The sequence below is a fragment of the Microtus pennsylvanicus genome, chromosome 22 (assembly GCF_037038515.1).
Source record: "Microtus pennsylvanicus isolate mMicPen1 chromosome 22, mMicPen1.hap1, whole genome shotgun sequence".
NCBI classification, from domain to species: Eukaryota; Metazoa; Chordata; class Mammalia; order Rodentia; family Cricetidae; genus Microtus; species Microtus pennsylvanicus.
In genome coordinates this window covers 17,688,561-17,716,253 of record NC_134600.1, presented here as the reverse complement: position 1 = coordinate 17,716,253, position 27,693 = coordinate 17,688,561, and the positions used below count along the sequence as shown (strand labels likewise).

The 27,693-nt window shown below is 45.4% G+C and overlaps 1 protein-coding gene across 42 annotated transcripts in view; it reads right to left on the bottom strand.

The window, feature by feature from the left end:
• The window catches only part of Epb41l3 (erythrocyte membrane protein band 4.1 like 3), a 214,271-nt gene that overhangs the window by 58,601 nt on the left and 127,977 nt on the right, over positions 1-27,693 (bottom strand). For 33 of the 42 annotated variants that reach the window (XM_075956183.1, XM_075956180.1, XM_075956163.1 and 30 more), the window contains exons 2-3: positions 26,252-26,454; positions 21,697-21,894 (exon numbers count right to left, since the gene is read on the bottom strand). In XM_075956183.1, the coding sequence (XP_075812298.1) occupies positions 21,697-21,894; positions 26,252-26,454 (401 nt within the window). The remainder of the gene's footprint in view (positions 1-21,696; positions 21,895-26,251; positions 26,455-27,693) is intronic. The other 9 variants (XM_075956193.1, XM_075956173.1, XM_075956195.1 and 6 more) reach the window with 1 other exon arrangement.

Genomic DNA, 27,693 nt, shown 5'->3' with positions numbered 1-27,693 from the left:
GAAAACACCAAGAGGCTGCAGTCAGAACAGGAACATACGATGGTGGTATCTAAACAACGGAATCCACAGATCTCTCAAAGGAACTGGAGCCAGGAACCCTGGGAAGCAAGATGTGTCACCAGCTGCCCTGAGGGCACCTACATCTCTGTATGCTTTCTGTCTCAAGTGTGCATCCAAAGCCACATCCAATAAGCATGGGAGAAAGTCCATTACCCGCATCTCTCCTGTTACAATCTATCCCCACGGGAGCAGGACATAATGGCATTCTCTAGCCCATACACCAGGCCCACACGGGATCTAGGCTGCATCTCTCTATTCACAGATCTCTAGCCCATACACCAGGCCCACGTGGGATCTAGGCTGCATCTCTCTATTCACAGATCTCTAGCCCATACACCAGGCCCACGCGGGATCTAGGCTGCATCTCTCTATTCACAGATCTCTAGCCCATACACCAGGCCCACGCGGGATCTAGGCTGCATCTCTCTATTCACAGAGAGCTGATACGAGGAGCAGAGCTTAAATCCAGAGAGGACACCTATGTCCAGAGAGTCCCTTTCTTTCATGTTACGGGCAATCAGCTCCCCCAAAACCACACTACTTCTTTCAAACATGAAGCAGTCTTATCATCTTACTATTTTCTTGCTCGGTGAAGTTAGCTATGACTACCTGGAACATTCTATTAAAGTAGAAATAGGAAGTAAGTTTTTAGGAAAAATAGTTAATATATGACTTATTTCCACGTCTAAACAAATTAGAACTGACTCAACATTACTTAAATAGCATTAAGATAGGTATTTCAAGTTTTATTTTTCTATTTCACTGTAACGTCTACATTCTGGTTGCAGTTACCTAGCTATGTGCTATGTAAGAAGTCATCCAATCTCTCTGGGTTTTCTCTCTCCATTATAAGATGGAAACATGATTGGTACTCAACTGGCATGAAATATGGAAAGACACTGAAAAGCTTACCACCTAAATCATGGGAAGCAGACGGCAGTAAGTATTGGTAATCATTATTAGGTCTCTTCAATAAGGAGACCAACACGGTTTTTAATCCTGAAAGTCATAGAACTAAAGTACTATTAACGGTTTATTTCTGCTGTGACAAATTCACACACACACACACACACACACACACACACACACACACACTTCTGCTTTTGTGAATCACACAGTCACACTCGCTGTAGAAGTAAATGATTAAATTCTTTGCAAAAGCCAGCATTCCGATCGGCGACACAAGTACACATTCAGTCTTTAACCAACACACACTGAGTGGTTCTGAATATGCATTGGGCAGACTGGCACATTTTGTTATCTCTCAGGCCAAAACATAAGATGGGCATATATTGTCATGGATACGGCATATAGCGCTGTCAAAACAGGGATGAGTGATGTGAACACATTAGCATGCTCCCCGTGTTTTTGACAAGATTCAGGGCACAACACTCCCAGCACATACATCATCCAAGCCTCTTCTTGCAATTAAGGACCCGGACCTACTTTCTTTTTTGTAAGGTTCTCTTTTTCTTTCATCCATAATTGGTTTCTGCCCCCATTTGTTGCAGCAATTGGAGCCCGTGTTTGAAATCAGACTTTTGTGTTTAGAGTTGAGCACTGTGGTAGATAATAGCTTTTGAGTGGGGCATGCTTCTTCTTGGCCAGCGAGAACACTTGGCTTGGTTTTTCACAAAGACTTTCGCGGCACACATATGAGATGCAGGCAGCAGACTGCCAGACAATATTTCCTGTTGTTAATCTGCTATGGATTCAGGTCACTATGCCAACATGAGCAAGATGAATTCAGGAGAGGCAGCCTAAGAAAGAGGAATTTGTGAGAGACACAACCTAAACTGGAATCGTGTCTAAGGCCCCTAGTAGCTCATTCTGCATAATGAACTTTGAGAATTTTTGCTATAGGAAGTCATTTTCTGATAACCCAAACCAAACCACCAACAGACAAAACCCATACTTTCATCCAGATGATAACTTGTAATCGTTAATTTAATTTACTTGGCCAAATAAAGAGAACAGGGCATGGAAACACAGAGAAGGAAGCATGAGTTTCAAGAGTCTCGATTTGCCCCACTGCCATTTTTTTTTTAACTCTACACAGCACGGAGGATCAAAACAATATGATAATGGCATTGATACTGTTTTAAAATTAAATATTAAGTCAACTTGTTTCATTTATTTCCATGCAATCTTTTGACCTGTTACCTGGGCAAGCCTCCAAGTAAACAGGAAGAGAAAGAATGTCTGGGTCACTATAGAAACTACACACACACACACAAGCACCATCATAGCATTTATCGGGCGATGTGGAATCTGACAGGTAAGATCTGTAATAAATATGAATAAATGTGGAAAATTGGACAGATGGGCACACATGAAAGAGACGTGACCCAGAGAACTCTGCATTCCATGGAAGCACACATTTAAAGTGAAAGACGCCAGTATCAGGAGTACTGGTATTATTATTTTACTTAACTCACCACGAGGTGCCAAGAGACCTGTATGATCCCACCCCCTTGCTCAGGAAGTCGAGTCTTTTGATGAAGGCTGATCGCAGGTTTTGAAATTTTTACATAAGATTCCTTCATAATGAAGAGGTCCCTTCTCCCACATCTAACTACAGAGATCTTAGAACAGAAACATGCAGGCGCCCACTGGAGTATCTACTACCTTGCATGCATCTGACGGGCACCCATTGGAGTGTCTACTAGCTTGCATGCATCTGACCCACCATGGAGCTCTCACACCAAGGCCAATGTTTTGGCAGCAGTCACATATTTACTGGGCTTAAGCAGAATAATTCTATATGGAAAACAATCCTATTTGCATCCCTTGGTATACAGTTTGAGGTTACCTAGAGCAGTAAAGAAAAAATTCTATTGCAGCTTCAATGCCCTATGAGGGCTTTAGAGATGTCATGGGATGAAATTATCGAAATCATACTCCAGAAACTGCAGATTGAACATTTTGAGCCTCCTCAGGTCTCTCTACAATGGCTTTGATTCCAACTCCCAAGGTGAATTACAATTCAGGCTCAGGTACTTGTATGGCCCATGCCCTTGCATAAGGAGGGATGATGAGCCCCGTTAATGTGTTCTTGTCAAGTCCCCGCCTCTCAGGAGGAGTTGTCAAAATCATCTGCTAGTTAAATAACACTGTTCTGACACACCACCCAGACACAGTAACTATTCGAGTAGGAGCCTACTATATAGACTATGTCACTGGTCTGCTATGAGGTCACGGCAGATTTACAAACATTGCCTCGAACCTGTGAACCTGTGTCATTGTCCTTCAGGGGAACAGCTAGGAGAGCATCACTCTGGGAGCCCAGTACAAGTTTTCTGATGGTCCTATCAACTTGAACTTGGGGGAGTGCTGGAAGGCAGGAAGTTCACACTGGTTTCTCAACCATTCCTATGTATCTGGTTTTATCCATTATAAACTTCCTATGATTAATAACTTATATGTGTATTAATAAGAATGTGTGTTGTGTGTGTGTGTGAGAGAGAGAGAGAGAGAGAAAGAGAGAGAGAGACAGAGACAGAGAGAGAGAGAGACAGAGAGGAGAGAGAGCCCCTCAAATACACCAAGAAGCCGTATCTTGGATATTTCTTGCAAATTTCTCTTGTAGAAAAACACATGGGATGTTTATGAACAGAAGGCTGGCCAGTACTACTCACTGAGTGGAACGGGAAGTTTCCTGTGTGGCTGGCGTCTCAAACTTACAGGCTGTACCGCAAGCTTTTCAGGTTTGATGGTGGGCAATATCAGTCAGCGCTGGTGGCTGCTCGCAATCCACTCCTAGGAAAAGTCCTGGGGCTGCAGCAGAAGGCTCCCCATAACTAGCCATTGCTTTCCGGGGGCTGCTCCTCAACAGCTGAGACGCTTCGTGGTCTGTCCAATGACAGATTTCTCAGCAGAGCCTATCAGAGGGAATTCTGTTGAGCCGATCTCACTTTCAGCTTTATAATAATTTTCTCTTGTTTTGCTTTCTACCTGTTTATAATCTTATTATAGTTTGTGCACTTATGCGGAATGAAAAGTTGAATAAGGATAAGGAAGAGAACAGACAAAGCCAGGTTAAACTACGTCTTTGAACCTGCTCACACCTCCAGTTGTGAGGCTAGGTTTGCTTGGCTCATTTTCCCCTCTTAAACCATTCCTGTGTTTTCCAAACCCAGGCTAATGGCATTTGGCTGAGGAATATGGTGCCTCTTCGGTTACCGCGTCTGCTGTCACCATGGCATTCCATAAGAAAGAATGGGCTCTGCATGCCTTCCAAACGTCACAACAAGAACGGTTTCTTGTGGCTGGATCTCTGTTCACCATCACTCACTCCTGAGGAGCAGCAGGGAAAGCAAGCAGGCTTTCTTACCAGGAAATGCGGCTTCAAAAAAGGATGCCCATCCCCAAAGAATTTTAAATACACACGCCAGTGAGGCACAGCTGTCTGTCACACTGAAAAGATACACCCCCATACAAGAAAGGCATTGTGTTTCTTGGAAAGAATCCTCCACCCCACCAAATAGATCAGGTCATGAATTAATACCTATCCTGGCCATTTAGGCCTAAATTGGTCATCTATAGAGTTCTCTCTGTCCTGGGTTACTAAGATCACAGGCCACACCAACAAAATAGGTCAGTCTTGTCAGGGAAGCAACACAAGGGCCATAGATTTGATTTACCTTGAAGCACAATATCCATTAAAATTTGTCTGACAAGGAAAATCACCAAGTTCCTGGAGGCTAACTTTATTGGCAGAAATGCTTTGTGTTTCGATAAAAGGTTCTCACAGCAGGAAGTCTGTGACTTCTTGTAGAAAGCTTATGATGCAAAGGCTGACCAACACCCTTAGCTGAGTGGAGAGGGCAAACAATCCTCTGCCTCTCTGCTGTGGAGAGGGGGCCAGCGGGGAGAGGATGTCAAAGGAGAGGCGAGGGGGCGGAAGAGACATGCACAACCAACAGGGTATTGTCAGCTTCAAACTGGGGAAACGTGAGAGGCCACACTTATGGAGACGTATTTTTCCTAATGTCAAAAGTCTCTAGAAGGATCTGAATCATATCACTTTCCTACAGTATAATGATGAAACCTAAAATTCTATCTATCTATCTATCTATCTATCTATCTATCTATCTATCTATCTATCTATCTATCTATCATCTATCTCTAGCTATCTATTTATCTATATCTATCTATGTATTTATCATCTATCTATCTACTTATCTATCTCTATCTCTATCTCTATATCTATATCTATACTGCCGAACACAAGTAGAGCTGCTAAGCTCACATGGCCAGTCAATGAAACCCTGGGCCTCTAAGCCATAGAATACCACAGTTCTTATCAACTGGTGTAACAGGGATGGTAACAAGCAAAAGGCAACACAAATCTAAACTGAAGAAATAATAGAGACTTGGCAATGGACACAAGGGAAGGCCAAGACCAACCTCCAAGTATGACAACACTCCATTCTTCTACAGATGGCAACATATCCCACTTCCTGCACCTTACAGAGGAAGGCATTCGGGGGGGGGGGATTTTTAAAGATGAAACAGAAATGCATGCCTATATAGACTCCATGAAAATTGTTCAAAGGAACCTAATTCAACCAGGGTCACCATTGTAACTTTCCTGGGGAACAGCATACCCGGGTGGTAAGTCAGACCATGGTGTAAAGGAGAAATCGATTTTGTGTGGAGAGGAGGCATGAAGAAGAGTTGACCAATTGGATGAGCTGGGAGACGGGCAATGATCTCCCCACTTTCTTACTTTGAGGGCCAGCATTCCCCAGGCCTATCTAGTAACACCCCTTTTCTTCACGCATGTTTCAATTCACATAAAACATAATGGGCCCCAAAGCCTTCCCATCTGGCCTCTCTCTAGACACCAAAGAAAACATTCACGTTTAGTAAGTCGCTGTTTCTTAGTTGAGACAACTTAGATTCAGTAGGTTTGATGCGAGTTCATTCTCTTGCTCTGTAAGCTCCCTTCCTGTATCCCATACCCTTGAGTCCAGATTTGGAAGTCGGAGCGGCTTATACACGAGGGACACTTACTTTGTAAATTCACGCGATAATGGTCTGTGGACGTGGGCCCCTCGGCAGATAGCTGGGGTCAGATGAGACGGAGTGTGAGGCCTTGTGAGAGGCGGAGAGTCGTGGGAGGGCGGAGAGCCTGCTCTGCCTTGCTGTCTGATGGCCCTGGCCACAGTAAAGGCAGTGAGAAGGCCTGAGACAGATGGTGGCTACTCCCGGGTGTCTCAGTCTTCAGAACTGTAAGTCAAACAGGCTTCCATCTTTTAGCTTAGTCACAGTTACAGAAAAAAAGGCTGAAACAGAAGCCACTGTGTCCCGCTGTCTTACAACTACCCGGCTTGCACAAATCTAGTTCGCTGACTTTAAAGACCATTCTGTGACTTCAATTTTCCCCTCTATACTGGATGCCTCTCCCTGTCCCCGCTTTGGTTGGCTCCTCAGCCAACCAAGTTCATCTCAAGCCAAGTTTACCGCACTCAAACTAGCCAGTATCTATCTCTTTCCTTCCAATGATTATTTCAGAAAAGTAAACCTTAAAAGCACAGACAGGTCCATAAACTGCATTATGTAAAACCCCACAAAAGCATGTTCCCTTCTGCGACTGGCCGAGTTCTACATGCGTCCCACCGTCTCTTGGGTACACACGCTCATAACCCTTGAGACTGTCATAGAACAAACCCCACTGTGGCTGGGATCTAAGCCTCTCTGCTTTCTGCAGTAGGAAAGCAATCCAGCTATGGTACAACCTGGACGCCTCCCCGCGTACCTACTGAATCTTTCCCTATGGTTCTCTGGTCCTCCTCTCCGGCTCCTCTCCTCAGCCCTAATGACCCAAACGCACTCAGTGCATTTCCCTCTCATCACCCTATCTACCCAAGGATGAAAGCTCAAAGCAGCGTTTAGTAAATATGTGTACAACAGGAATTCCATAAACTGGAGAGAAGAGAGGGCAGGGGGAAGTGTTGTGACTATATTATAAAACCCCAACACAAAATACACAAATGCTACTCGCTTCCATGCTGCCTCCAGTACCACTGCGGGGATTGCCAACACTTTCTGATAACCAATTCCTACGTGCCAAGAGTGACTGGAGACCCATGCGTCAGGCTCTCCAGTTTGAACCACTTCCGAGGAATCCTTACTCCCATGGAAGTGTTTCTAGCCAGCGAAGGCCTGCCAGTCCTTTATCAACACTTGACCTAAAGATAGAGGAGAACCTAGGCACATCCTCAAAGAGCCGTGCCCTCCAAGTTCTCGGGCGGTAAAGGCTCTACACCACCCCGGAGCAGAGAGAGTCAGGCCGTTGCTATCTTTCTTGCTCCCAGCGGCTTCTACTGTGGTTCTAGCAATCTTATGAAAACTCATCTTAGCACAGAGAGCCTCATGTGATGAGGGGCAGGAAGAGAGTCTTGGCCGATCCGTGGCATTGATGGGAGGTAGAGGATGAATCAGTGGGGAAGCCTCTCTCAGCAGAGGGTTGCTAGGGAAGACAGCGCACTATACAGCAACGGGAGGCTTTGTGGGAGAGGAAGACTGCTCCATGCTACCTTCGGAGGACACTAAGGATAAAGGAAACCCAGGGTGACCCCCCTCACATCCTTTCTTTAACTGACTTCCTTATGTCATCTGAGGAGTTCGTTAGGGAAGCTAAAGACCGTGGCTCCTGGCCTGCCATAAACTGTGAATCAACCCAGAGAGAGGTGGGCACTGCCAGCTGAAATGGAGCGAGCATCACGACGTACAGAACATATTCAGGCTTGTTCAGCATCTCCCGTTTCTGATACTGGCTCCCCTGGAGCCAAGCTTCGTCCTCCGGTCACAGCGGGTTCACCAGGGTGACCTATGCCTTCCGGTCAGCTGCTCCATCCTGGCAGCATCCAGTGAGGGGCCACAATAATTTCCTGGACTTTCATGAAATCGTCGAGCATTCGAAAAGTGCCAACGAGTGATTAGCTAGCTGGAAAATACTGATATTATTAATACCTGGTTATGAAAATCCTGGGAATGCAGACTCACACGGAATTTCCTTTCTCAAAGGTACAGCGCACTGTCCAGGATCTGATGCATGACACAGCAGTAAGAGCGAATGTCAGACAGTGTTACAAAGATGGGGAAGCTTTGGAATATGAAAGACTGCAGGCCTGACACTCTCTGGCAGCTGGAGACCACTCACTTCTGTTTCTTACTAGGACCCCCAGTCAAAAATTTTTTTTTCGAGACAGGGTTTCTCTGTGTAGCAGTCCTAGCTGTCCTGGAACTAGCTCTTGTAGACCAGGCTGGCCTCGAACTCACAGCTGCCTGCTTCTTGAGTGTAGGGATTAAAGGCGTGCACCACCCTGCTTCAGTCTATGTTTTACAGAAGAACTGAGGACTTTGAGGGCTAAGAACCATGCAAGCAGCAAAGCCAACATGCCACTGTATTTGTCTGTAGGGTGAGATGACTTATCCCAGATTGCACGGCAACACGCAAGTCTGATTTTCCTCATCATTCTCGCTGCAAAAATTCAGCCCTCCAATTGTTAGGGTTATTAATATATTATGAGCTTCAGAAAATGTACATTTTTTTTTATAAATCGGGGTATGTGCAACCCCTTTAGATGAAATGCTAACTTATACCCATTTACTACTGGTGAATAAAATGGGAGGAAAAGTAGAGCTTCATAGCCGGTCTTAGGGAACTCGCGCTGCCTCGAGGAATGCATTATAAAAGAGGCAGCAAGTTCCTCGGAGGTAGCAAGTTTGCTAAGTCAGTTTCACAGTCTCAGATGGTTGTCTGTTTGTTGGAAGACCAGCTGCTGTCAGCAGGTCTGACCACGGAAACCTTTAAGAGTGAGAAGACCCAGACAGTGAAGAAGAAAACCCTTTGGAAGGGACCAGGGAGGCACAGTTAGGTCAGTCAGTCCGGTCTTCCTTCATTTTGCAAGTGTGAGGAATATTCATGATCCCCTGAAGAAATTAAGCCTGGGGTCAAATCCAGCAATAAGGAAGTGAGACGTAGGTGGACCCCTGGAAGCACAGGGGTCAGGTGGCCTAGTGTGTATGGAGAACTGCCAGGCCAGGGAGAGACCCTGTCCCAAGGAACAGGACTGACATCTGACGTGACCTCTGACTTCTTACAAACACCCTTCCCCCAATATGAACCCACCCACACCTTCCAAGCAAACCCATAAAGGAACATGGAAAATCCTTGCAAGCACAACCGGTAATCTTTTCCTTACGCACCCATAGCCTTAAATCGAACGAAGGTTGTCTTTATAGCAAATACAACCCTAGCCTGAAACAAGAGCCCACACCAAGTGGCTGCTGTAATTTATGAATTGCCAGTAAATACTAGCTAGAGAATATGCATTACTAACATTAACAAATGAAGAGGGGAAAAATCGATTAAATTTCACTGTATGACATTACACCGGGCCTTTTCCTCTATTTCATTTGTATTTTTTTTCCATCTCCCACTGAATTATTTAATTGAGAGCAAACAACACTGGACCGAGATGTTGCCATGGCAGATTTTTCCTTTGTCTCTGTCGTAAACATTAACAAGAGCACAGGAATAGCACAGCCACGAGGTACTCGTAAATTCACCTCAATGTCGCTCTCGAATCGGGGAAAACCGTTTCCAAACCAACAGCCCCATATTCCTTTTGTGACAAGAGCTAAAAAGACGTGTTACCTCTCTCGATCTGCCAGTCAGATGCTGGACTTGAATAAAGGCGACTTGAGCCAGTTCCAGAAACTAATTACTGCCTATGTGTGCCTCTCATTGAGCAGAATCGTCAGAGTCTAACATGCAGGAGCCAGGCAAATCATTCTTGGTAAATATTTTACTAACCCTACAAACAGATCCTTCAATGGTATGGCTGCCTGTGTCTTCTCTGGATCTACATCTGTATTTTGTTGGATATAAAAATCACACACATACACACACACACACACACACACACACACACACACACACACACTGAACCAAATAAAAATAAAAATTTAGAGACTGAGCTGTGGATGATATTTTCCTGTGTTTCTAAGAACCCGTGATTTTCCCAGAACTAAACTATGGTCAAAGAGATCATAGATGCTATGATCAAGATCATAGATCAAGATGTGCGGTTGTGGGACAAGGTTAAAATAATTCTTCTGTGAAGCGGACTGACATAACGGGGCCGTGTGAAGCTAAAGAGGTCACTGTCACTCCCAGGTGAGTCTCCATCAGTGCGAAGATTTATCTTCATCCTGTAAGCTAACGCCAGCAGGCCCACTTCCTGCATTTCCTCACGGGTCAAAAGTACATCCATGAAAAGCAGGGCATTGACTTAAATGCTCGGAGGAGACGGGTTGTAATTTTCAAAAACTATAACCTGTCTTTCACGGGGAAATGTTGTAATTATGAAATGAACTGGCAATTGATCGGGGAAAATTGAAAAAGGCAATCACCCCGTGGTGAAAACTTTCTCTCCGGAAGGGGCGGCTGGGGACGCCAGGTTTGATGGGGAAATTCCACAGGAAGACAAAGGCTGTCTGGAGCCCGTGCACCAGCTGGAGGAATTTACCCATTTCATCTCTCGACCATTACTCTCTTCTCAATCAAACAAAATGCATGTTTCCAAGGTTTGCCCATCACATCCCCAGAGCTCAGAGTGGTTCACGTCAGAACCGGGCAGTCATTTTCAGAAGCAGGCTTTCAGGAACACTGGGACACTATTCTGTGATGTTACACTCTTGGATGGTTTCTGCTCAGAAATCTCCGGGTCCTGTGCTTCAAGGGGAGTCCAAAGGAATCCGGTCAGCTTCTGGCTTACTAAGAGCAGGGACTCGCCACAGGACCCATCTGACATCTTCCAGCCACAAGAAGGGGGCAAAGTGGAGACAATACAAAGCAGGAGGGATTTTTTAGCAGCCTCTCTTCCTTCTCTCAAGCCATATTTATGATACTAAGAAAAAAAGTTTAGAAAAATTGATCAGTTTTGAAGTCACATGCTCACAAGCTTACAGAATTTAAATAGAATAAGTGGCCAAAAATTGATTGCTCCTTTTGGAAGCTGTGTGTGCGCTCATAGAGAGGCAAGTGAGCATAGAGGATGTACTCGCATGCAGAGGCCTCCCTCACTGCTCACCACACTTTGTTGAGACAAGGTCTCTCTTTGAGGCTGAAGCTCAATGAGCAGCTAGACTGCCTGGCCAGTAAGCCCTGGGGTCCTTCCGTCTTCCCGGCCTTCCCCCACACCGGCATCCAGGAAGCGCTGTCACGTCCAGCCTTTTCCACGCGTTCTGGGCCACTGAACTCATGGCCGCATGCTTGTGTGGCAGGGAGCCCCTGGGGTCCTTCCATCTTCATGGCCTTCCCCATCACTGGGATCTAGGTGAGCGCTGTCGCATCCAGCCTTTCCCATGCGAACTCATGGGCCACTGAACTCATGTCTGCCTGCTTACGTGGCAAGTGTTTTACTGATGGAACCACCACCTCGGCCCCCAAATCTGTTTCTCCTGGAGAAACCAGTGCTAAGTCATGGAGTAAACTCTCCCTTTTCTTTTAAATACTACTTTGCACGTCTAAACCAAAGGCAAATCCTATCTTGTGGTTGATTCCTTTTCTTGGTGTAGGGTTTGCATTTTTTTTGCTGAGGAAGTGTAGGGCCCTTGGGTCAAAGGAGTGGCATGTAGGCATGGGCTCCTGTTCTTTCTACTTTCTAAACGATTTTCTCAGGCACAATATTAACTTTTTTGAGCTGATCTTTCTTTCTCTTTCATTCTCTTCCTTCCTTCCTTCCTTCCTTCCTTCATCTCTCTCTCTCTCTCTCTCTCTCTCTCTCTCTCTCTCTCTTTTTCTCACTCTTCCTTTGTTTTTTCAAGACAGGGTCTCTCCGAATAACAGCCCTGGCTGTCCTGGAACTAGCTCTTGTAAACCAGGCTGGCCTTGAACCCACAGAGATCCGCCTGTCTCTGCTTCCTGAGTGCCAGGACTAAAGGTGTGCGCCACCACTGCCCATCTCTGAGCTGATTTTCTCAGCAGAGAAATAAGGCAAGGCCAAGGTTATGTCCAGTGTTTCTTGTGGATAAGGTGGTTTGCTTCTATGGTGAAGACAAACTCAGTTTTAAGCTGGAAACATTGGTTCAGTTGTTTTGTAGTGACTGGAACAAAACAGGCCTGTAAGAAACACTTTATATTAAAGCCGTGGTAAAATCAGCATAGCTTTTTAGCATTTAGTGATGGCATATTGACTGTATGCATTAATACCGTTAGAAAAATATGTAGTCTCATGAATAGGAAAACTGCAATATTTGAGCGTTCAGAAGATGCCAGTATTCACGTTGCACAGATGCATCGCTGTGTCCGAGAATAGATGACAGTTTCAAGGAGGTGGCCTGGAAGAGTCACTGAAGAAGTCTTCGAAGTTGTAAGTATAGATCTGCTGCCAGGAAAGACTCCAGTAGCCAATGGCAGCAGCTGTACTTGGCCTGGGGTCACGGAGCAGACAAACCTCCCTGGACGAGAGGCTGTGGGCAGCGAGCATACAGGGCCTAGCTGCAGCCCCCTGTGTTGGGAAGACTTTCCTAAACAAAGCACTGAGCGATGCCTCGGACTAGAGTCCTCCCTGAGACTCAAGCAGGGCAGGGCCTGGGCTCATCCTGGAGCTGTGGAATGGGGACAGTAGCTGGCAGCTTCCATGTGAGAGCACAGTGAGTTCTGAGTGGTGGAAGAAACAGTGGGGCTCTGGCACCTGAGGGTGGCAAGGGGGTGCAGGTATATTCTCTGCCGCAGTCTTCCCTGAGATGTGCTACGGGGAATCTGGTGAGTGGGGAGCCCTCTTCTGCATGCATGGGTCCAAGATTACCACCACGTGTGCCTAGCCGTCATCTCACGGGGACTGTGGCGGTTGTGTCATCATTGGTAATCCCTTTCAGGGCATATGTGGCAGCTCCCAGTCACAAAGACACTGAAAGCAGCAAATTCTAAGCAAGCGAGCTGGATATATAGCACAAAGGGTCACCTGAACTTTTGGATCTTTAGTAAAGAACGAAGTCGTGCATATGGCTCCTGGGAACAGTGTGAAGGGCAACAAACCAGACACGGTGCTTTGGGAAGCACAGCGGGACCAAGGGTTTAAGGGTGGGACCAGGAAAAGCAAACCTAGTGACCGAGTAACACAATGTTAGAGAACTGATCTTTGCAAACACAGGATGATGACATGGGTCAGTCAGAGAAAAGCTGCTGTAGGAGCCCGAGGGCCATGACGGGATCCTCCAGAACGGGCGTGAAAAAGCTGGGTACAGTGCTGTGCACCTGCAGCACTGGGGGTGCAGAGACAGGAAGACCCCTGGGGCTTGCTGAGCAGATGGGATCACCACATTGTCACTCTTCAGGTTCCGTGAGAGACCCTGTCTTCAAAAATAGGGTACAGAGTATCTGAAGAAGACACCTGCCACCAACTGCTGGCCTACATATATTCTCAGGTGTACACATACTCACGTGTCCATATATACACATGTACACACATATTCACAAGCACACACATGTGTGCACACATACTCACATGTATACACACATGTGCACATGCACACGTAATACATACAGACAAGCACGCACGTACAAATGCACATATACACACATACTCATGGAAGCAAACCCACATATACAAACATACACATACACATATTAATAGGACTTGATAGCTGGGGCAAACACAGAAAGAATTTTCCAGTGAACTTTCCGTAGCAGTATTTAATGTGTTACCTATGACTTAATGACGTAATCACTCAAGCGCTCAAAACCTACTTGGCTTCCCAAACACAACCTGGAATGGATGGCACACCCAGATGGCTTTACAGCTCCTATTCCTCGACATATCTCACCTCCTCTCCAACATTAATATTCTTTAGAGGACTTAACAGGCCATGACTACACTCATGATGGACTATTAAGCTTTATTACTTTTTAAAAATGAATACCAGGAGGATAGGTTTAACTATTTTAGTAAGAAAGCCTCTCACCACCCAACTCTAATGAGGACAAATCTCACGGCATCTCTATCAGGTAAAAGAGACGTGGCGCGTTAACCATCCTCGTGTGCCATGTGCCTATGGTTGCACGAAGAGCCATCTGATGAGAGAAGAAAGGATAACTAACGTCCCCCCACTTTCAGAGTCTTTGGGGGAGGGTGCCATCCTTCCAGCAGGACAATGGTGCCGCTGCATGGGGACATCAGGTTAGAGCAGGAGGTGGGTGTCTGATGGGACAAGAGAGGCGTGTCACAGGAGGGGTCAAAGTCCACAGTCATACAGATGAAAATCTCTGATTTACAGGTTTGCTTGAAAAACACTATTTGTGCAGGCTGAGAAGATGCCATGTCTCACATTTTCTATTTATCTGTTTCTGGCAATTCAAGAAAGGTAATAAGTGTTGGATCAAGCTCCTGAATTAGGGCATTTCTGCCCTTCTGCCCAGGGCTTCGAAATGGTCGAGAAAGTATTTTACGCATGACCCATGGAAGTAGAAAGGTCAGGATGAGGAATCATTTCTCCCAACCATATCGCAGAAGTACAGGACATGAAACAGGAGTGTGAGTCCAAAAGATAAATCAATAACCGCAGAGACAGACCATTGGCCAACGTTCGAAAGTCCCTTCCTGACCAGAATTCGAAGAGGAGCAAAGCACACTTGGGACACAGCATGGCAATCTCCCTGGCCTCTGCTTGGCTCTGGATGGTTGAAAGGGACATTGTTGTTCTGACTCAAATGTGGATCCTTTACAGAGGGGCCTGCATAGATCTGAGTCTGGTCAAGGCCTAATTAAACAGGGAAGGACTAAGGCTTTTATGATGTTACTAACTCTTTCAAAAAGCTATAGTTGATTTATCTCAGTCTGGATTCAATTCTTTCTCCAGTGTGACTGGCCCGAAGGTATCTGTTTTGCTGGGATAGGAATCTACTGTGGATATACCTGGGTTCCATTCCCATTGCCTTCCTCACAGTGACTGACAGGATAGTTAGGGGCTAAGTAAACTGGGGAATTCACGAGGAGAGAGGAAGGGGGCAGGACCCTTTTCAATAACCCTGAGGAACAGAAACCCTCTACAGAATCCCTCCACCAGCACCTTCCTGATAATGCTTCTAAGCAGGTCCCATCTGCTGCCCAGGAGCTGGCTATGCCCCAGGGGAGCTGCAAACGCGCCATAACCCGTTTGTACACTAACATCCTGCCAAAATGTCAGAAGCCTGTGACAGTCCACCTGCAGGGACCTCAGTAGAATACAAACCAAACTACACTATATAATGCTTCAGATATTGCATACTGATCGGCAAGGAACAAAGCTGTCTGCCCCACATAGAATGTCAGAGCAGAAACACATGAGATGAGATGAACATTGACCCTGTGCTGTGCGCAGAGGGAGGATTCTGTTCCTCTCTTCCAACAAATGATAACAACCTGGTAATAAGAAGTCGTTTGGGTTCTCCAGTCCTCGTGAGATAAATCATGTTAATAATTTTGCTGGCATGTGTGGAAATTTGGAGGCATATAAACATTCCCTAAGCATACATCAAGCTGAGTTGCCTATATGACCTTTTTTTTTATATTGCAAGTGGTCAAAAAAAAAAATCTGAAAAAAACGTCAGAAGCATAGGCCTCGCAAATGGAAAAACCACTGTATGCTACAATGATGTGAATCTGTCAATAAAGGGAAGTTTGAAAATACATGACACGAACATTAAAGCATGAGGCTTTCTCAACACGAGTGTTCGGTCATGGTGTCAGAGAAATGCTCTTTGTACTTGACTTTTCCGGATCTTCAGGTCTCTTTCTACTGCAGTACTGAGCAAGGGAAAACACAACTTTACGGTTGCAAAAGAGGTCCAAGATATTTGTGGTGTGTGTGTATGTGTGTGTGTGTGTGTGTGTGTGTACACACACATGTGCCTGTGCTGACCTTTGCAACAAACGATGAGGAACTGGCAATAGGAAGTTGTTTGTGTTCTTGGTCATCATGAGCATGTGATAGGAAAGTCACCTTTTCTAGCCGATGAGAAGCCTCACGAGGAGGCTGTCACACGGCTGGGCCCTGCTCATTCCGCGGGAATGACAGCGGCATTAAGTCGGCTATGAGAAGAGATGTAATTTTATTAAAGTAAAATGATTCTTTATTGAGGGCATAAAGGACTTCCGCTCACTTCTGTGTCCTGCTCTCAATTCTCCTGCGACTACACATCCTGGGGCAACAGGCGGGGAGGTGACGCAGCCTCCTCCACCGAGGTCTGTGTGTCTTCTATTCCACCAGACGGAAGGAGTTTGGGAGGTGTCCGAGGAAAACGCGGCCTGTCTAAATTCATCTAGTTTCTCCCAAGCTACTTTTAGTTTGAGGCCAGGGCATGAGTCAACCTACATCAGGATCCAGCAATTCCACTCTTGGGAATATACCCAAGAGATGCCCAATCATACTACAAAAGCATTTGTTCAACTATGTTCATAGCAGCACTATTTGTAATAGCCAGAACCTGGAAACAACCTAGGTGCCCCTCAATGGAAGAATGGATAAAGAAAGTGTGGAATATATACACATTAGAGTACTACTCAGCAGCAAAAAACAATGACATCTTGAATTTTGCATGCAAATGGATGCACTATCCGGAGTGAGATAACCCAAACCCAAAAATACAAATATAGTATGTATTCACTCATTAGTGGACTCTAGCCATAAACAAAGGACCTTGAGCATATAGTTCGTGATCCTAGAAAAGCTAAGTAATAAGGTGAACCCAAAGAAAAACATATATAGATCCTCCTGGAAATTGGAAGCAGATAAGATCACGGGGCAAAAGTTGGGAGCATGGGGGTAGGGGTAGGATGCAGGGAGGAAGGGGAGAGGGGGAGAGAGAAGGGAGAAGGGGAGGGTTGGGGAGAACTTGGGGGAGTGGGATAGGTGAGATGGAGGAAGGACGGATATGGAAGCAGGGAAGAAGATATATTAATTAAGGGAGCCATTTTGGGGTTGGCAAGAGGCTTGGCTCTAGAGGGGTTCCCAGGTGTCCATGGGGATGTCCCCAGCTAGGACCCTGGGCAATGGAGAAGAGGGTGCCTGAACTGGCCTTTTCCCGTAGTCAGACTGATGACTATCTTGAATATCACCATAGAACCTCTGTCCGGTGACAGATGGAGATAGAGACAGAGATCCACATGGGAGCACTGGACTGAGCTCCCAAGGTCCAGTTGAAGAGCAGAAGGAGGGAGAAGATGAGCAAGGAAGTCAGGATGGCGAGGGGTTGGTCCACCCACTGAGACAGTGTGCATCATCTAATGGGAGCTCACCAAATCCAGCTGGAGTGGGATTGAAAGAGCATGCGATCAAACTGGACTGATGTGGGAGTGTCATATATCAATCTGTTGATTTCATTGGTTAAGTAATAAAGAAACTGCTTGGCCCTGATAGGTTAAAACATAGGTGGGTGGAGTAAACAGAATAGAATGCTGGGAGGAAGAGGAAGTGAGCTCAAAGGCTATGCTCCCCTCTCCCGGGCAGATGAAGCTCCAACCCAGGATGGACGTAGGCTAGAATCTTCCCAGTAAGCGCACCTTGGGGTGCTACACACATTATTAGAAATGAGCTAGTCCAGGTGAGAGTTAGCAGAGAAGAGGCTAGATATAATGGGCCAAGCAGTGTTTTGGGGGAGGGCCTTGGACTTCCCACAGGGCAGGGGACCTTGCCCTCTCTTAGGACTGGTGGGGGAGGGGGTAAGGGGGAGCAGAGAGCGGGAGGGAAGTGGGAGGAGGGGAGGAAGTGGAAATTTTGAATGGTATTATTTATAAAGCAATAAAAAAAGAAGAAAAAATAAAAAAAGAAGATATCCACACTAGCACCCATACAGACTCAACTCCAAATGAATCAAGAGCCTCAACGTAAGATCACACACACTGAATCTGATAGAAGAGAAGGTGGGGGAATAGCCTCTAACTCCTTGGCACAGATTAAGACTTTCTGAACTAACACAGGCACTAAGATCAGCAATTAATACATGGGACCTTGTGAAGCTGAAAAGCTGTATGGCAAAAGACACTGTCACTTGGGCAAAGAGGCAGCCTACAGTGTGGGAGAAGATCTTCGCCAATGATCCACATGACACAAATTATATATCTGAAAGAGGGTTAGTATCCAAACTATATAAAGAACTAAAAAATTAAACATCAAGAGAATAAATAATCCACAAAAATCTCTAAAATATCAAAGGCTGTTACCAAGGCTTTTGGTTACTTTCTATAACGTGACCATAAGGCCTTAGTGCTGAAGCTAACACTCATAAATCTCACTGACCATGGGGAAGTGAAGCCAGTGCCTAACTAAAGGCATCCCTCCTACCGGCCAGAGCTCATGGTACCGGTACTCTGCACACTACCAAAGGAGAAAGGGAATCATCAGCCCAGCTATGAACCTCACACAGAACCATTTTCTGGTGTAATAGTGGCACAAATATTTCTAATAGGAGGGCTGGAGAGATGGCTCAGCGGTTAAGAGCATTGCCTGCTCTTCCAAAGGTCCTGAGTTCAATTCCCGGCAACCACATGGTGGCTCATAACCACCTGTAATGAGGTCTGGTGCCCTCTTCTGGCCTGCATACATACACACAGACAGAATATTGTATACATAACAAATAAACAAATATAAAAAAAAATATTTCTAATAGGATTTAAGGCCCATTCCATCAGATGAAGCCCTCATCCGACACTGTTAAAATGACCAAGACATGACAGTAGACAGACCACAGGCCTGGGAAAACCTAAAACCACCATAGAAAAAAAGATTCCTAATGATACACTGATACACCACTAAATTTGTGTCTGCCTAAGCTGTCATCAGAGAAGCTTCTTGCAGTAGATGGGAACTAATCGTGAGACCTACAATTGGGCAATATGTAGGATGTGAGACTCTGGAGCACTTGATCTCAAACGGGGTGTCTTCATCAAATCCTGCTCCTCAGAGCTCGGGAATCTAAGAGCCACAGGAGACAAACGATTCCAGGAGGACAGAGGTGTCCAGGACAATAGGATAGGTGGACATCTGAGCTCACAGAGACTGTGGCAGCATGCACAGGTTCAAGGAAGAGGTGGGCCGGCACTGAGAAGGGAGGACAGACACAGGGTCCCACCCCAGGCAAGCAATTGTCTGCAGTGGTACCTGCTGCCTCTCCGATGGAGTCTCACTGGGTATAGAAATGATGGTTCAGGATAGGCCATGCCCAGGAGTACTTGATCAACAGAAAGCAGACTTGGTATTTCTGTAGACTTTTCGCCTCAGTTTGCTTCGTTTGAGCATTTTTTTTGTCTTAATGGTCTTTTGCTTTTTTACTTTTATTTTTGTGGGGTTTTGTATTTTGTTTTATTTATTTGTTAGAGAGAGGGAGAAAACAAAGTTGGTAGGTAGGAAGGTAAGGAGGATCTGGAAGGAATTGTTGGAAGGGAAAACCCGATTAAAATAAAATATATTGTGAGAGTTTTTTTAAATAAAAGTTTGAAAAATGTATGTTTAGAAATCTTTCCAATTTATAATGTCATGTATGGAAGACATTGAAATGTCACTTAAAATGATCACAGTGATACTGAAGGTTGCAATAAATTATCAAATAAGTATTCTATAGTCAAAATCCCATTGATTATCTATAAGAAACACAAGGCATTGGGTATAATTAAATTGGCAGAATGATAAACATTATCTGTCATCCCCAAGGCATTATGTCCAAACATGAACCTTCCCCCATCTAGAATCTTCCATAGAAAAATGCCAGCAATGACCAGAGGATGATGAAGCAGCCCACTCATTTCATTATACAAACGCAATTAAAGCTCAGGGAAAGCTTCTCCCACACAGCAAATTTTTCCACAAAATGGATCTCCACAGAAAAAAATATAATCTCCCATGAGACTGCGGAGGCCTTCTCAGTCACAGCTAAACCCAGCTACAGGCTCACATCTGAGTCCCCTTTAATTAACATCTAAGTCGGCTACTGCACACATTGACTGAAAAAAAAAAACATCAAAATCAGAGCTAGCAAAACATAAGAAAGAGTCCTTGCTCAGCAGACTCTGGGTACCTGACACACACTGCATCAGCCCAACAGCTTATATAGGACAAAATTCTATACACATAACAGATTAAGGAACTTTGTTTAATGTAAGAATTCAATTTTCTATGTTCCTGCAATCTTAAGTAACATAGCAATCCATCTCTTATTCCTACCAAGATGATATCAACTCTGAAATGAATTTGAGTGTTCTCTTGAGGAAAAAAAACACCCTAAAAACAACAAAAACCAACAACAACAAAACCACTGTGCACAGAAGGGCATTATGTTGCAGAATATTTGTTTAACTATGCAAAGACGTGACACATCCATGTTAAGTTGCTTAAATATGTAAGGATGTGTTTCATTTCTTTAGACTGTGGGATAGTTGCTTAATAACTATGTAAGGATGTGTTATATTGGTTTAGTTATGTAAAGATGTGTGGTTGTTTTACCTTGCCTGCCTAAGGCACCTTAGTGGTCTAATGAAGAGCTGAATGGTCAATAGCAAGGAAAGAGGTCTAGGCAGGACTTCCAGGAAGGGAGAGTGAGTAGGAGAAGGGATTTAGGAACACAAGGGAGGCACCAGGAACCAGACAGACAGACACAGGAGGAAGCAGGAAAGTAGTAAAAAGGTCCAAGGCAAAACACAGGTGAACAGAAACAGGTCAAGTTAAGTTAAAAGAGCTAGTACGTCATGCCTAAGAAAAGGCAGAGCTTTCATAATGAAGTCTTATGTCTTTATCTGGGAGCTGGTTGGTGGCCCAAAGAAAATTCCAACTATAGCATGACACAAAATATAATTAGAATGATAAATGGGTTCTAAGCAGAAGGAAAAGGGATGGGAGATGGACGCTTCAGCGGTTAGCAGTTCTTCCAGAGGATCTGAGCTCAATTTCCATCACTCATTCCTACAGCGCACAGGTGCTAATGACCCCAGCTACAAGGGATCTGACGCCCTCTTCTGGTCTCCCCAGGTACTGCACTCAGGTACACACCCACTCACACAGATAAACACAAGCGTACATAATTTAAAAAATAAGTCTTTTTTTTTTAAAAAAAAGAGAGGAGGAGGGGATGGGGCAGATGAATGTAGAATGTGAGAATATACATATACAACAAAGAGAAGTGTAATATTTTACATGGAGATTCAAAGTCTACCACGTGTGATTTTTGTCGTTTTTAAAATAATTACTAAGAAAGAAAAGGGCACGATCATTTTAAGCTATCCCAATACTTCTATGTAAATGACTTACACAGGATGTCTGGGCCATAAACTATGCCAACAGAAAAGGTAAAATCGATTGAAGTGTTGCTCATAGGCAGAGCATTAAAGCAAAGTGCATTTTGAAGCCTGTAATATCTTTGTCCCTGACATGGAAAACGCCAAGAGAGCCCATCTGGTTTTGTTTTTATATATACTATCACATTTTACTTTGGACCGACAACATTTCGGGACACTGCAAGCTTGTAGTAATTTAATCTCCTGTTAGAGCTGCGGAAGTGGGTTTGAGTCTAGCCGAGAAAAGTTCCCCGGGTCTGGGAAATGTCACCTTGTCCACTGTGCGGCAGTCCCCTACTCTGAAGCACACACTTACATCCACGTCACAGCCGTACTCGGATCCATCCAGAAGGGTCACTTTGCACTGCATGCTTTTGGGCCTTTTGACGATCTTCAACGGGGACCGTGAGAGTTTGCTGCTGGAGGATCTCTGAGAGAGTTTATCGTCTTCAAATTGCTGATACTCAAGTTGTTTCGCAGCTGCGGCAGCGAAGTCCCGGTCCTTGTCGCTGACCTGTGAAAAAGCAACAGGGAGACAGGAAATGGATAGTGAGCCACTCAGACCCCGCACAGCTCCAGAGAGCTCAGACACCGCACTGGGTTCCCGCTCCCTAGGGGATGTGAGCCGTCTCCACTGTGGTGCGAGGAGCAGATACACAGATCTGAATATTTCTGAAGCCCAGTTACACCTAAATAACCCCACCCACCTAAGTGTACCATGGGGGCCTTTTCTCAGCTGACCCAAGGCTTAGTAGAGAAGCGATTTAGCCAATTCTATCAAGATCTCACTCAGAACATAAGTAAATCCGCTCTTGGCTTTTTCAGAGGCATTCTATAGTGGGCCACGAAAGCCCACTGTTTTCTTAATCGATTGGATATTTCTGGATTCCCTGACCTGTGAGTTCCACCCCTCTCCCAGACACTTACACGACAGAAACATTAAGGCTCAGAGAGCTGTGTTAATCTTGTCAGTAATTTTACAAGTGCTAAAACACCTGATTCGGCTCTGAATCAGTTCACTGACGTCAGCCGCGCGGACGTCAGCCACGCAGAACGTCAGCCGCGCACTGAAGCTCAGCACGGTGTAATTCCTGGGTCTGTTCTCTTCCTGTAAAGCGCTGGTATGAGGACACATCCAATGCCTGACGCTTTCACTTGCTGAGTCTCTGAATTCTGCCCTGAGCCCATCTCACCCCTGCAGAGAAACAGCCTAGGGGACACGGAATTCTCTCCCGAGTCAGCGTGTCTGAACGCTGCCCCGCAGATGTTTCTGTGCCCTCTTCTATCCAATCACCACGATGCTGTCATGGAGACCCGATGCGTGGCTGGATGGTTCGCAACCCCGACAGTGCCCAGAAAATGACACCAGTGTGCAGGGCTGACCCTTGGAGTGACATGGGATTTCTCACACAGATGGACCGCCAGCCAGGAACTAGAAGGGCATGGGATGCTGAGGAAAGGTCGAACTGATGGTTTATTATTTCAACTTTTTTTTTTTTCGAGACAGGGTTTCTCTGTCGCTTTGGTGACTGTCCCGGAACTAGCTCTTGTAGACCAGGCTGGCCTCAAACTCACAGAGATCCGCCTGCCTCTGCCTCCCTAGTGCTGGGATTAAAGGTGTGCGCCACCACCACCTGGCTATTATTTCAACTTTTGTTACTTCCCACCATTCTAGAAGCAGTCACTGTAGTGTATTAGTCTTAGACCTTTGGTATCAATTTTTGTTTTCCCTGCGTTTCCTACCTTGACTTCCATATCATATATAAGATCGATCATGTTGTCCTTTCTTCCACCAAAAGTGCCCATGAATTATAAGCAGTTCTTCATATGATAAGGCAGTTTTGCCAAATTTATATATTAAAAAAAAACACCTAAAGTGGTGAATGTCTGTATTTCTACATAGGTATTCTAAATCATCGATCCAGAATGCCTACCAGGAGGCCTTGGTTAAAATAACTAAAGAAACAATGAAGGAATGGCCAACTTGAAAAGGCAAAGAAACAGAGAGAGTAAACTTCAACAAATCTGTAAAGTAAAAACAAAAACTCGTTCTGACAATAAGTCTGACAGTTTTGACTGCATTAAAGCATCAATGCGAGAAATCTATGAATGTCATTAGTGGCGTTCATACAGTTTAGGGAGAAGTAAAGTCATCCTGGAATTATCAACCACAATCCATCTTATTAGATATTTTGTAATTTACATATGATCTCGACATATTTAAACTACTGTTTCATTGCAGGCAAAGTCAACCGAAGCTGCTTTTAACGCAAATGTTGCTGTGAATGCCCGCTTTCTATGCAGGACATAAGATGAGGCTTTGTCTGCCTACCACTAACGTATCTGTATGAAAATGAACTTGCTGGCTGAGTTAAACACCAGCCACAAACGGTGTGTGCTTGCTTTTCTTGTGCAGATGATAAGGGGCCATCGTTCAAGGACAGATCTTTCTGGAACACACGAGAGAGAAATCTAACGCGGAGGCTTTTACCAGCCAGGTCTAGAAAAGCAGACCAAGTGTCTCAGATGAACTGCCAATTTAGAGTCACGATGCAAATCCTGCACGCCACTATCTTTCTCCTTGCTCTGATGGGTAGGTTTGTATAACTACAAACCTCAGTTACAAAAAAGGAGCAACAGGACCTGGGAGGGGAGAAAACTTCCTGAAGGCTCACAAGATTAAGCAAATTCAAATTCAGTCACATTTTCATCCTCATTCTATAACCAAATATACTTAATTTTCTCTCGAACATTGCTTCTAGATATGAAGCAAAGATCTTGGTAGAAGACCTTAAGAGGATTCCTTGTTAACATCCTGTACCCCAAAGGCCCGGAAGAGTCCTCCGAAGCACAGAAACAGGATTTACTCAGGTCTCTGCCCTGTGCAGCCAGGGACATTTTCCGCTGCGGATTCAGTATCATGTCCCCTGTTGGTTTCAAACATTTGACTATAGGAGGTAAATTACAGTCGTGGTCCACGTAGCACCACACAAACCGTATATATGACAGTGGTCCCTTAAGACACAAGGGCTGAATAGGCTGAGAGGGGTTTGGGGGAGCTGTGTAGGGGAAATGGAGCAGAAGTGACTATTTCATTGTATCCATTAATGAAAATCTCGAGAATAAAGAAAAATTAAGGCAAACACATAATTCCTATTGCACTGTGATATAGCTGCCACTGGGAAATCCAAACACTGCGCAGCTCCCGTGTTTGGGATGGTCTGTAGTACCAGACACTTGAGAGTACAGCCCAAACTCTGCGCAGCTCCCGTGTTTGGGATGGTCTGTATTACCAGACACTTGAGAGTACAGCCCCAACACTGCGCAGCTCCCGTGTTTGGGATGGTCTGTATTACCAGACACTTGAGAGTACAGCCCAAACACTGCGCAGCTCCCATGTTTGGGATGGTCTGTAGTACCAGACACTTGAGAGTACAGCCCAAACACTGCGCAGCTCCCGTGTTTGGGATGGTCTGTAGTACCAGACATTTGAGAGTACAGCTGAGACACTTGTATAGAGCACGTAACACTCAACGATAGTAAATTATCATATTATTGGTTCATGGATTTACCATAATACACTTCTAACCAGTGTGGGGTTCCTGCTTTTAACACGTTTGCTACAGAACACAGTACAAGGTCACGACAGCTGCCGTACACACCTCAGCTTTGCCAAGTCTCTCGAAGGCACCTTTTCCTTCATTTTTTTTTCAAAGATTATATTTTTATTTTATGTGTATGAGTGCTTTGCCTGCATGTATGTATGTGCATGTATGTATGTATATGCCTGATGCCTGCAGAGGTCAGGAAAGGGATTCTGATCCCCTAAAACTTGGATTCTGGGGGCTGTGAGCAATGGTACGCATTCTGGGAACGGAATCCAGACCTGCTGCAGGAGCAGCCAGTGCTCTTAATTGCTGGGCCATCTGTCCAGCCCCATTCATGTTGTCTACAAAACAGAACTTGCGGATGCCATGTGACCACAGTAACATACCCGGTCTCATAAACAAGTGTTCACTGTCACAGTAACGTGTTGTGATGCTGAGCTCCAGAGTCTTCCACCCAAAGGCTAACCTCGTGACCGTTCACTAAACATCGGAAATTTCTAACCCCACAAACTCTTCGGAATCCTAAGGGGTCAATCCCTCCCTTGGGCTCTGGATCCCTTCATCACACACAAGGTAGCATTCTAAAACACGCAGGTTTGCAGCTTTAAGACCATCCTGACTCATCCTATTACTATGCTTTTATTCTTTTGATTTTATTTACGTATTTATACTAATTAATTTTTTTCTATTTGACATAGTGGGGATGGAACCAAAGTTCCCCAGACTAAGTATGCACCCTACCACTGAGTACCATCTCACAAAGGGCAGAAGTAATCGCTCCTGACAACCCCAGTATACATAAGGAACGGCAACGAACCTACAAGTGTATACAGGGAGAGGGGGATCCAACCCAAATAAACAGTCACTGAACGTAGATGGCAATGTTCAGGTCAGAATAACGGCTGGAAAAATCAATTATGCCCTCATCCATTACAGCACGAAATGAAAACAGCCAGAGGCATAGCCAGGGCTGCCAGCTTGCTGTCTGCCCTTCCAGCAAACTCAAGATCTAGGCAGTCAGTAACTCAGTCTCCAGTAAGGAGTTTGGCTGACTGTAATGGCTTTAGTCAAAGGCAGGAGGTACCGGTCCAGGCCTGGGCGGAGGAATGCCACTCACTGAAATCCTTCAAGGCAACACTACTGATCCCCTAGGTGAGAGGGCAAAAGCAGGGGACCTTCATAGCTGCCCTTAGGGCTGGGACAAAGCCACAGTGCCCAGCCAGGTCCTCTGACTGGCCCTCCCTAGAGATGCTCCTGGCTCACCTCCCTCTTCACTGGGGTGCTGTGTGCGGCAGCTTCCGGGAACTGCTCTAGCGCCGGTGGCTCCTCGCTGCTTCCGCTGGCGGGCTCTGGTCCAGGCTGTGCCCCTGCTTGTCCCTGAGGCCCTGCTGCTTCCTGGGGCTCGGCCTCCTGGTCTGGCTTGGATTCCGAGTCTGATCCCGATTCGGTCGTCATGGTTGATTGTTCTGCAAGCAGAGAGAGACGCAAGGGCCTGTCACTAGGTGCAATTATCTTCCAGGAGAACCTGTATGAAGGGGAGGGGGAAGGAAAGAGATGCCACAGCCGAGCACAGTCCCACATTGCATACCAGAGAGGCACTCTGTAGAGGTACCACAAAGAGTGGGACCCACAGTGGCTCAAAATGAACATGTAACATGTGAAGTCATCTGAGAGGAGGAACCTCAATAAAAAATGTATCTTCATAACACTGGGCTGCAGGCAACTCTGTAGGGCATATTCTGAATTAGCCACTGATGGAGGAGGGCCCAGCCCACTGTGGGTGGTGCCATCCCTGGGCTGGTGGTATTGGGTTCTGAACGGGCTGAACAAGTCATGAGGAACAGCCGGTAAGCAGCACCCCTCCATGGCCTCTGCATCAGCCCCTGCCTCCAGGTTCCTGCCCTGTTTGAGTTCCTGTCCTGACTTCCTTCAGTGATGAACAGTGATGTGGAAGTATAAGCCAAGTAAACCCTTTCACCCACAACTTGCTTTTGGTCATGGTGTTTCATCAGAGCAATAGAAACCCTAACTGGGAGCCGGAGAGATGGCTCAGGGGTTAAGGGCACCAATTTCTCTTCCAGAGGACCTGTGTTCAATTCCTGGGACCCACATGGCAGCTCAAAACTATCTATAACTCCAGTTTCAGGGGACCTGACACCCATGGCAAAACACCAATGCACATAAAATAAAAATTTTTAAAATATTGTGCCACCAAAAGGGAAAGAAACCCTAACTGGGACAAACACATTCTAAAATTTAATCTGTAATGACCAGTGGGGTCTCTTCATAATAGATTGTGGCCACAGGTGAAATTTCAAAGTCACCACACTAATTAGGGTAGCAGATGGGGAATATGTGTTTGTTGGGTATGCTAACACCTGTGACGCATTAGAATGCAGGTATATGCTAACACCTGTGAGCATTAGAACACAGGTATATGCTAACACCTGTGAGCATTAGAACGCAGGCATATGCTAACACCTGTGACGCATAAGAATGCAGGTGTATGCTAACACCTGTGACGCATTAGAATGCAGGTATATGCTAACACCTGTGAGCATTAGAAAGCAGGTATATGCTAACACCTGTGACACATTAGAATGCAGGTATATGCTAACACCTGTGAAGCATTATAACACAGGTATATGCTAACACCTGTGACGCATTAGAATGCAGGTATATGCTAACACCTGTGAGCATTAGAA